Here is a 12,092-nt window from a genome sequence, read left to right on the forward strand (position 1 = left end):
AATCAGACGCATCGTACAATGTCCTTCCTTTTTTGTCGTTCCTGTGAGACCATTAGTCGCCATTTTCATAACGTGTTAAGATCAATAATTATGCTAGAGGATCAATTCTTTCGACAACCTGATGGAACCCAAGTGCCACTTGAAATACTACAAAGTAGTAGGTTCTACCCATATTTTAAGGTAAATATATCATGCATATAATTTATATTTGATAGTAGTTTAGTACAAATATATTTTAAGGTAAATATTTTTAAGAGATAATGTTAATCTCAGGATTGTATTGGGGCACTTGATGGAACACATGTTCGTGTCAAAATGTCTAATGAGGATGCACCAAGATATCGGGGTAGGAAGGGTTACACAACACAAAATGTGTTGGCAGCATGCTCATTTGATTTAAAATTCACGTATGTATTATCAGGTTGGGAAGGAACTGCTTCTGATTCAAGAATAATAAAGAATGCTTTAACTAGAAACGATAACTTGAAAATCCCACAAGGTAAATTTAATTCAAATACGTATTAGGGTGTATTCTTTATAATTAAAAAATTTGTAGTATATAATTAATGGTTGTTATTGTTTATTAGGTAAATATTATCTTGTTGATGCGGGATACATGAATAGAAGTCGTCTGATTGCACCTTATAGGGGAGTGCGTTATCATTTAAAAGAGTACTCTGTTCGTCCCCCTGAAAATGCTAAAGAATTGTTTAATTTGCGACATGCATCATTGCGTACTGCTATTGAAAGAGCATTTGGTGTACTTAAAAAGAGATTTCCTATCATAGCAAGTACTACAGAGCCTAATTATTGTGTTGACATACAAAATGAAATCATTTTAGCATGTTGCATACTTCATAATTATTTAATGGGTGTCGATCCTGATGAAAGTCTTATTGCTGAAGTTAATGAAGAGATTTTGCATTCTCATCGTGAACGTGTGGCCCCTACTTCAAGAGAAGATGATGAGGATGCTAGGCAAGGAGATATTATAAGAGATTCTATAGTATTAGCCATGTGGCAAAACTATGTCCAAATGTGATAGCTTTTAGGTTTATTGTTGTTATGTCATTTAAGACTATGCTATGTTTCAATTACTTAGATCTAAATGTTATGCAAATTTCTCTTTTCATTTTGATATTGCTCTCTATCTTTTGATAATTAATATTAATATTTACACAATATTTTATATGTGTTTTTTGTCTTATTAATTATAGCATGGGTAAGATATCAAAGAAGAATGGTAGAGATCCAAGCAAAGAAGTACAATGGAGTAGTGTTATGGATGATGCTTTAATGGATGCTTTTTTACATCAGGTGATCATAGGTGGTAGAGTTAATGGAACTTTTACCTCTAAGGCATATGATGACATAGTGAAAGAGTTGGTTGAAAATTTTGACATGGAGATCACCAAGGATAAGGTGAAAAATCGACAGAAGACACTGAAAAAGAATTTTCATGAATGCTATGACATATTTAAAGATGGATTGAGTGGTTTTGGATGGAATGATTCTTTAAATATGTGGACAGCTGAACCAGAAGTTTGGGAGCCACTCATAGCTGTAAATTACCATTTTTTGTGAGTTTAATTTTGTATTACATAATTATATCTGTTGTTTAACCATTTGTATTGGTTTGTAACAGTCTAAACCTACAGCCAAGAAGTGGATGACAACACCTATACCTAATTACTCTAAGATGGCACAACTTTGGGCTAAAGATAGAGCAAAAGGTGATCATGCTGAAACTGCAAAGGAGAAATGTGCTAGGTATGCTACATCTACCACTATTGATGAGATTGATAATTTGATATCTCAAAATGAAGTTTCTTTGGAGAACTTTGAAGTGGAAAATGATTAGAGGTCACCAGAAATTAATGTTGCATGTTCTCAAGTGTCATCACAAGATGCAATGTCTTCTAAAAGCAAGAAAAGACGACTGGCAAAAGATGATGAACTTGGGAATGTAATTTCCCAATCATTTGATAATGTATTAAAGGCAATTGATAGGGTGACTGAGGTTATGGCAAAGTGCTTTTCAAAGTCATATGGAGCAGAAGTTCACACAGCTTTGGGCATATTGGACTTAGATCCAATATCAAAGACTGAGGCCTACATATTTTTGATGGAAAATCCAACATATAAGGAGATGTTCTTTGGTTACCCAGATCATGAGCGTAAATGTGTCTTATTGACACTGATGTCTAGGTCTAAAAATTAAAAAAAGTGTGGGATTTTTTGGCCAACTTGAGTTTTGGAATGGATTATGTTATTTTGTTTTATTTTAGCAAGACTCATTACTGGAGTTTTTTTTTTTTAAAGATATTTGTTTGCATTGTTAGAGAATATTTATTTTATTAAGAAGAAATATGTGATTTGTGAATTGCATCATAACATAGAAATATACATAACTTGTTTTTTAACTACAATAATATTTTCTTTTTTCCTTAAACTAGAATTATTTTAGTTTTATATCAGGAAATTGATTTGTTAATAGTTCTATCACCTCTGGTCTTAACATGATACAATCTATTCACCTTGAAAAACTATATTGTAATTTAATAATTTAACACAGACCCAATTGTGGCTAACTAGTTTCACATCATCCATTAAATTCTAAACATTTCAAAGTAATTATAAGTTCTCATTAATTATTTTTTATGTTTTTTAAAAATGAGGGGTATAATAGTAATGTTATTATAAAATGATTCTATTCCATTCCTTCCAATGTTACTTCTAAACAGGGTTACTTATTTTCCATTCCATTCCATTCCTTTCCATTCCTTTATTTTATAACATCCAAACACGATTTTTAAATTTCATTACATTCCATTCCATTCCATTCCTTTTTACTTTCCATTCCATTCAATTCCATTCCATTCCTTTAATGATTATTCCATTCCATTCCTTTATGAACTCTCAAGCAGAGCCTTAGTTGTCCAAAGAACGCTCGGGAAGCTTTTACCACGCAGAGAACACCTAAGAACATTTTTAACCACCTAAGAACATTCTCATCAAAGGTGGTATAAATGCTATAATGCTATTTTAGCAATTAAAACACCAAAAGGCAAGCTGCAACAAAGATGCTAAACTTAAAAACAAAAACAAAAAACAAAAAAACAAAACAAAAACAAAAAATTTTATTCCTTTCTCTCTCCACTTCTCTTTAAAAAATATTTTTTCTCTTTCTTCACTGACCATTCGTTTCTCTCTTTTTTCTCTCTAGCTTCTTATCTCTTCTTCTCCAGATCTTGCCTACCTCCTCTTCCTTTCTTCTATTTTTTTTTTTTTTTTTTAAATTTCTTAAGCTATGGCTGAAAATACCTCTCTCTATATCTTTTCTTTTTTTCTTTCAATTTTTTCTCTCTTTTGTAGTGGTGATGGGCTTTATGGCCGGTTGTGGCTGCGGTGGTAATGGGTTTTGTGGCCGGTTGTGGGTGTTGTTGTGATGAGTTTTGTTGGCTTTGGTTGTGGATGTGGTGGTGATGGGTTTTTTTGGCTTTGGTTTTGGTTTGGGTGTGGTGGTGATGGGTTTTGTTGGCTTTGATTGTTTTTTTATGTGGTGGCTTTGTGGCCGGTTGTGGGTGTGGGTGTGGGTGTGGTTGTGATGGGTTTTGTGGATTTTTTTTTTTTTTTTTTTTTTGTTGGTGGTGGTGGTGGTGGCTGGCAGTGGATTGTGAGTTCTTGTTTGATATTTTTTTTAACTATTGGTGGTGGTAGTTGGTGGCAGTGAGTGGGCGGTAGAGAAGAGAGATGCAGCAAGTGTGGGTGGAGAGAAGAGAAAGAGATGGAGAAAGATGAGAGAACAAGAATAAAAAAATAAAAAGAATAAAGAAATAATAAAGAAAGTATATTTAAATGAAGTGCTATTAAAAATAGAACTTTTAATATTTGGTGTATTTTAAAATGGAATGTTAAAATAGATAAAGTAGGTTTTTGAGATATTAAAAGCTAAAATTTTTAAAATCTTTGATGAGAATGCTCTAAGGATACATCCAAGGTGTTGAGTCTCACCTTGGATGTTTATTGGGTCTACTCTTGATGATAGCTTTTTATCATCATACTAAGATATCAATCAGTTTTTGGTATAGGCAGGAATTGAACCACAGATTTCTTATATAACAATCAGAAACTTTACCAATTGAGCTAACTGGAACCCACATCTCAAATTATGTAAATGTTTGGATTTATTAGGTAAATCTTGACTATATAAGCAATTACAGTGAGTCTTGGCTAGCACTTCTTTGAGCCATGACAAATATAGAACTCTTTAAGTTCAAGGAGGTTTGGCTCATCTATTGTTGAGTGGTAGCCTCTCTTACTCTTGATTGAGCGAGAGTCGAGCAAAGATCCTACTAATTTCCAGTTTGAGTTTCAATCGAGCAAGAATATATTTTCTTGAACGAGTCTTCTAAAGCTTTTAATCTTTGAAATTATACTTTTTGGACTCGATTTAATACAAACCAAACTTAATTTAAATACAAACTTTACAATATTTTGTTTTCACTTAAGAATGTAGCCAACAATCTAAAACTTAACAGATGTCACTAGGTGAGTATTTGGATCCGCGTTTGCATTTTCACGTTCACGTTTTTCCCTTTCTTTCTTTTTTTCTTTTTTTTTTTTCCTTTCTGTTGCAACACGCGTTTCAGGGGGACAAACATCTACTGTTCATGAACAGTAGCCGTATATTTCTGACTTTTCAACCACTTTTTATCAATTTGTGGGTCCGTGCACTATTCACAGGGCACGGGACCCACAAACTTCACTTTTCAACAACTTTTTCGTTAAAAATGGATTCCATGGCACTATTCACACATTTAAAAATTATTTTGCTACAGTGTTTTCAGTTTTTGCAAAATAAATTCTATCCAAACGGATCTTAGATCTAATAGTCAATTTTTTTTTTTTTTCTTGGCTGATTTAAGTTGGGAATCATTCTAAGTGCCCTAATCTTGTGGACATGCCTTAAATTTGTTAAAATTATTTTGTAAGGGGGAAGGTATAAGAATTTGAAAATGAAATAGGAATCAATGCTCGGTTTCAGAGGAAAAAGTGAGCGGGTATTAGCATGCTATGGTTGATATTTACGCTGCAAATTAGCCCAATAATTAATCTAAAGAAATTAGACAGGAAATAATTAACCTTCATTATTTTATTCTATTTTACAAAATGAAATTTCCTGTGAGATTAACAAGTCCAACATCTGTGTGCAAATTGGGAAGATTCACCATTTTCTATCCTGAATTTTTTTTTTTCAATTGTGAATGACTTGTTTGGTTGCTTCCCTTTGCCCATTACTCTAATGCTGATCTCAACAACTTCCATACAAAATCCTTACCAGGCAAAGCCAATATCGAGTCCATCTGAAGAAAGGATTTTGTAGAAATTGAACTTCTTGTGCTGTCAACAAGCTTGAACCACTGGCTCCCTGGGTCACACATGTTATCTCTACCCAAGCATTTGCAGGTACTCACAACAATGGTATTTTCGGAGTCTACATCTAGGCAAGCGGTAGAACCATTGTTAACCTTTGTTGAGAGATGCATTTTAGAATCTGAGATGGTTTCCCACTTTGCAGTACTGTCTGTGCAAATTATACCAAGCTTTGCTGGATTTTCCAATTCATTTGCTTGTAAGCAGAAATATGTTCCCTTTAATGTTAAAGTTTTCTGGGCTGAGTAGCTCCAACCTTCAGAGTTAGAGCAGGGACCTAACCTTAATGGTTCAAACAATGATTTTCTTAGGACACAGAGACCGGTTGATGGATGGAAAATCACTTTGTGTAGATTAGTTTCTGATAGGCCTGGCCCTGCAAGTCACATGAGCACAATTTGGTTATGTTACAATGTTAGTATTGATGATTATCTAAATCGTTATAAAACCAGAAAAATTATGACCTCAGACTTAAAGGTTAGAAGAAAATTTGAATTGCAGCTGTGAGGATTTGATTTTGTAAGGGAGAAAAAAGTAACAGGAAAAAGGAATACCATTAACTTATACCTCGAAATGGAGATTGAACAGCAGATATCCTCTCCAAGAAGCTTGAATTTCGATTTTCACACCAACTCCAGTCAAGCACTCCATAGACCTCATTTAACCCAATTACCCCCTCTCTTAAATAATAACTCCCAACAAGTGTCCATAAGGCCCAGTCCAGGTCAAGTTCAGCCACTGTAGCCAAGAAGCAATTTATATACCTGTTGTCATTTACATTGGTTCCTCTTAAGTCCATCCCAAACTCGCTCACTAACAATGGCCAACCTTGGTCCAGCAAAAATCCTGACAATCTCATCATGTTATCCACCACTCTTCCACACACTTGATTTGGGTTGCCAGATAGCCATGCTTGTCCATCTGAAAACCCATACCAATGCATCTCAAATACTAGCTTTCCAGTGAATGTGAGGTTTACTTGTTGATTGCGGAGAAATGACAAGTCTCTGTCGTAACTCAAGCCTGAGAGAATGACAAGAACATCTGGGTTTGCTGAATGCACTGCTTCTGCCCCTTTTTGCAAGTACCTAGTTCATTTCAATTGCAAATCTGAAATTAGAATCAACACTAGGAATTGAACGGAAAAAAACAATTCCCATCTTACAAATGCCTCTAGGACAATGTAGTCATGTATACTTCACATGAATCTAGTATCTAGATGTGATCATTCTGTAGGCAAGGTCCAAATAAATAAGCCCAGCCTTTTAAGACCATCCCCTAAAGCCTACTTACCTGTACCAATCATTCACATTCTGTCTGGGGCCTCGGAGCTCATTCCTCAAGCTCATGCCAACCACATTGGAGACACCATTAAAGATGGTGGCCATCTGTGTTAGTCCCTTAATCCAGAGGTCCGGATTGAAATACTTGTCGCCAAAGAACCCATTACCATCAGAGTTGCTGCAACACCAACCAGGCTTGCTTATGTGATTGTCCAATATGACCATCACATTATTTGCCCCTAGACTAGACACCACAGCCTGAGATCATAAAATTGTAACTTATAAGAGGGGTTATACACTTATACAGCTCTTTTCGTCCAATCTTGTAACTTGAATTATATATATATATATATATATATATATATATACAGACAGAGAGAAAGAGAGCTAGTTGTGTACGTATTTACATATTACAGTTTTTTTTTAGAAGAGACGTATTTACATATTACGACAATGATTAGAAGCGTGAAGCAAATGCAGATAAGATTAAGATTAGAATATACTAATATTTTTGATTCGTTGTTGTGGCCATCACATTAATTATCATACTAATATATAGTATTATTTTCATCAATCACTATAGCCTAAGCCAATAAGATTTATTTTACAATTAAATAAAAATAATTTAAATATGCAAAGATTGAACCCAAATCTCTTATTCAACTATTAAACTTTTCATCCATTAAGTTAACTGGAACCCACCATTTCCAATGCACAAAACTCTTATGATAGCAAGATTGGGGAGAGATGATTAGTGTACAATCTTGCCTCAATTTTTTTTGAGATATTAATTGCTGGACTCAAACCTGTAACTTACCGCATTCAGTTGAAGGTACTTGTCATCACACTAAAGCCCGACAACTTAAACTCGTGGTAAAACATTGATTACATACTGACTTTTTAAAAACATTTTCATTGATTCCATTAGGATAAATTCGTGTATGGTTTGATTTAAAATGATTTTGATTTTTTTAAAAGCATTTTCATTAATGTTCTTAGCTTAAATAGTGTATGGTTTGAATTAAAACGATCTCAAACTTATAGGGTTCTATTTAAATTTTCAAAAGGATAAGTTTTGATTGGAATATATGTTTCAAATGTGATTTATCATATATCCTTTTTTTTTAGAAACAAATATGATTTATCCTAAATAATAAAAGTAATAATCTGACTAGTTCAAATATCAACGTGGCCCCATTTGTTGGTCACTTGGACTACAAGGTATATACTATATGGGCCAAAATAAATAGTAAAAAAAAAAAAAAAAAAAAACTCTTGCAACAATTATCTACATGGCTTCATGTGAGAATATGAGAGTATCATATGGTCAATCACAGCCTGCCATGAAAAATAATTCTGGTAAAAATAGTGGCTTTTTATGTAAGTACTAGAATTGCTGCTACATAGGCTGAGTTCGTTCTAGAATAAACCTAAAAACCCATGTTTTCCGTAGAATCTATTTTAAAAATAAAATTAAAAAAATTAAAAAAAAAAAAAAAAAAAAAAAAAAAAACAAAAAAAACAAAAGATAAGGATGCCCAGGTTATAAGTTTACTTTTTTTTTTTTTCTTTTTTTATGTCATAAAAAAATTGGGAATAGGGGACTGTAGCTACTTTACCTGGAAAGCTTTTATGAGGGGAAGATCAATGATGGAAGGGTTGTTGGCCTGGATTCCTGAAATGGTATCAGACAGACCAAGACTCTGAAAGGACTGTCTCACAGTTACAGAAGCCAGTGAGTCATTGGTGACCAAGAAAAGAGGCCAAGTGAGCCTAACACAGTTGAATCCCATGGAAGCAATCTTCTTTGAGATGGCATCCACGGGCTGCTTGCTAAGGCCCTCAGTCACCATGGCTTCCAGATGTGAAACCCAATTCACACATGCAAGCTTCACCCTTTGCCCTCCTCCGTCCACAATCCACCTTGAATTGGTGTACAGAGGCTGAGCCATCACAGGCTTGCTTTGAGGTATCACAGTGGGGAAGATTGCCAGAAGAGACACAAGGGAGAAGAAGGTGAAGAAAATGAACCTGCCCATTTTGATGAATTTGTTTTTTTACTGAGGAAGAAGTGTTGGGATGAAATGAAAGTCTAGCTTAAAAGCCTTTATATTGAAGAAAAAAATTAATAGAAAAAATGGTTTTCTCTAAATCCCACACCATCTGTCATCTGTCTCTTTCGGTCTGTCCCTCAAGCCATGACTTACTTCCGTTAAGGAGAGAGTCGACAATAATTGTTCATTATTATATGTATATAAAACGTGAGGTGTGGATAGGTTAATTTTCTAGTTAAATAAAATATAAATAAATAAATAAATAACATATAATTGTATTGTTTAATGAAAGTATACATAATACCATCTGTTTTTTAAGAATAACTCAATTCAATGCAATTGTGTGCAGGCCTACGAAACAATTCACTCAAATTGTCCAACCCGCTATGCAACGCACCACCCCGCACGGATATAAATTGATTTCTAAGTGGCTTTGGCGAGTTCAACTATTAAAGTGTCTAGAAGGATTAAGTAGCTAGTTCACTCTCAAAAAAAAAAAAAGTAGCTAGTTGACTTTTTATTTTAAATGGCCAAGACCTGACCCAACCCGCTTATATATAAAATTTAATTTAATTTTGTTAACTTCATAATTTACACATTTTAATATGAAAAATGAATGATACTTTCTAAAATATTTGTAAGCATTGGTATGGTTATGGTACTCATAGCTATATCTATTTTTAGAAAAAATAGAAAGTTAAAAAAGTACTCATAATTTAAGTCTTTAGGTCGCATGTACTTTGTTCTATGAGAAAGTGGATCACTTCCTATAACTTCTTTCAATGTTTTATAAGATTTAGAAGAAATACAAATTCTTAACTTTATCCTTGAATGATAAAATAAGTTTTTAAGTTTAGTATATGACACATAACTAAAACTAACCCACACAATCCAACCCACACACAGTCCTAATTATGTGTTTGAATTTAATTAAAAGTAATGAATTGCACTTCTGGAATGTATCTAAATTTTACCCAATACTATTTCTTTTTTTTTTGGGGGGACCCAATACTATTTCAAAGCCAGAGTTATTATAAAATCATCATGTTAATTAATTCTATAATAGGTAAACACAAAATTTGCAAACTTTTATTTTTTTTATTTTTTTAAAGTTATTAGAAATATTTACATAATATATTTGTTACATAATATACTTGTACAATGCATTATTTATCAACCAAAAAAAAAAAAAAAAAAACATGTACCATGCATCAATAGTGATGTTTTCATTTTCAGTTGAGATTAGGGAGGATAATGTGGGTACTGGCTATTTCGTAATTTTGTCACTTTCCATTGAGCAATGCGAATGAGAATGTCGTATTATTGTTGGAAACACGCCAAGAAATTCAATGTGGTCAACAGGCTTGTATAACGTAAGGAAAATGCACCATTCGCAATCGCAATTACATCTTCTTACTTTAGAAGCAAGATATAATGCTATTTAAAACATTTCGACCTTGGCAAACTTACAAGGCAATGCAAATACTATTGCTTTTCTAAATTGCTATTTTTCTCTTCTACTCCATATCTTTCATTTTTTTTTATTTATTTATACATTTCTTGGTTGAAACTATTTCACTCTTCTCTTGTCTACATCATTGTTCTCTTAAACCAATTCCCTCTTTCTAAATTCTAAATAATTCTATATCATATGGGCTTGTACAGAGTGGGCTATAATTGACGCTGTCCACGTCCACGCATATAAAGTACTTTAAAACGAAGTTTGGAATTGAAGTCACACAGGTGAAGGGCTTGATGGCTAAAAACTAGAAGATGACTTGTAATAGGCCCAAAGCTCCATAAGGCCCAACAGGACCAAGCGCTAACTCATGCCTAAATTATCTTTCTCTGGGTACAGTTTCAATCTCAACAAAATCCACTGGGAGCATTAATGAATAAAAAAGTCGTCAAAACTTTTAGGGAAAAATTAACTAATGCCTAAGAGTATTAGTTTAAGAAATTTTTTATGTGAAAAAATAAATAAATAAATAACTGATTTTTTTTTTTTACATTTATTTTTATATTTCTCATAAAAAATAGTTTTTTTTTTTTTATTTCCTTAAAATGATCCATTAATAAATGCTCTAAGGACAACCATTAACCAAACCCAAAATTTTATAATTTGAGTGACCAAAAGGTATTGTGTTTCCTTATAAGAAGCAATGTGCCATATTGATGACACTTGAGTGTAGTGACACATGAACAAGAGTTCTTGAGCTTTGTTGGACATGTATGGATAAAGAAGTTAATCCAGGAGCATAGGGTTCATATAGTCATATGGACCCTTGGACTATGTTGTGTTCAAAGAGGAAACTAATGAAAATAGTGGATATAATGACTAAAAGAGAATAAACATAGTGTGCTTTTAGGTGACTAAGGGGATAGGTGAGCAATTTAAGGAAATTAAACATACAGGATTTAAATTATTGCATATGTGAAAAGATAAAAATAGAAAGAGAGAATGAGAGATGTTACATTTACAACATTTTTACAACAAATCACAGGTGGTTAGTTGTTATTGGTTCAAATTTGAAACTAACACTAAAATTACTTTTTTGCCCCAACAATAACAACCAGTAATAACCTTCCACTTAGAATTTATTGTGAAAATGTTGTGAAAATGTTGTAGACATATCATTTCTCAAATAGAAATGATGTAGGAATAGTCATAGATAAAAGTCTTAAATAAATAGTTGTTAAGGTTAGGAAGATTCGGAATGTAATTATTTTTGTAAAAACTTGTTTTAGGAGAAGAGATAATTAACAAAGTTAGATTATATGTTCCTCAAATGGGCTTGGAAGAATCCATTAAGCAAATATTCTTGGAGGACATGGATGAATATTTGATTTAAGGGGTAACAAATGGGATCATTATTTTTATAGTAGAAGATTTGAATGTTCATGTTGGAAAATATGGTGAGAGGTTTTGAAAGAAGTCATGGAGGCCAGCAATTTGAACAAAGGAATGAATTAGGAGATAATATCCTAGACTTTTACTACAACAAATTAACGAACAATTGGTTTAACATGAGGAATCCACATGCACTTAATTACTTTTGAAAGTGGGAGAACTCAAATATAATTTCAAATAGGTGTTTTGGTGTAAAATCAGCAACCAGAATTTTGGTAGAATTTCTACGTTTGAAAATATTTCGAAAATTATGATTATTCAATAGAAACTCAAGAAATCATAATAAAAGCAGCATTTTATGTAGAATTTTTGCGTATAAAAAACATATGGAAATTTCTACATTTGAAAATCGTGAAACCAAGATTGAAGTATAATTTTAGGCGAAATTTCTACATTTGTAAACTATTT

At 32.9% G+C, this 12,092-nt stretch overlaps 1 protein-coding gene across 1 annotated transcript; it reads right to left on the minus strand.

The window, feature by feature from the left end:
* Window positions 1-5,125: 5,125 nt before the first annotated feature.
* LOC115982390 (glycosyl hydrolase 5 family protein-like) lies at window positions 5,126-8,927 on the minus strand. The gene is made up of 4 exons (XM_031104974.1): window positions 8,339-8,927; window positions 6,730-6,977; window positions 6,004-6,524; window positions 5,126-5,812 (listed from the first exon to the last, which is right to left on the minus strand). The coding sequence occupies exons 1-4, from the start codon at window positions 8,756-8,758 to the stop codon at window positions 5,298-5,300; spliced, it is 1,704 nt and encodes a 567-aa protein (XP_030960834.1). The 5' UTR covers window positions 8,759-8,927; the 3' UTR covers window positions 5,126-5,297.
* Between the last annotated feature and the right edge of the window lie 3,165 nt (window positions 8,928-12,092).

Source organism: Quercus lobata, chromosome 3, assembly GCF_001633185.2.
Source record: "Quercus lobata isolate SW786 chromosome 3, ValleyOak3.0 Primary Assembly, whole genome shotgun sequence".
Lineage (NCBI taxonomy): Eukaryota > Viridiplantae > Streptophyta > Magnoliopsida > Fagales > Fagaceae > Quercus > Quercus lobata.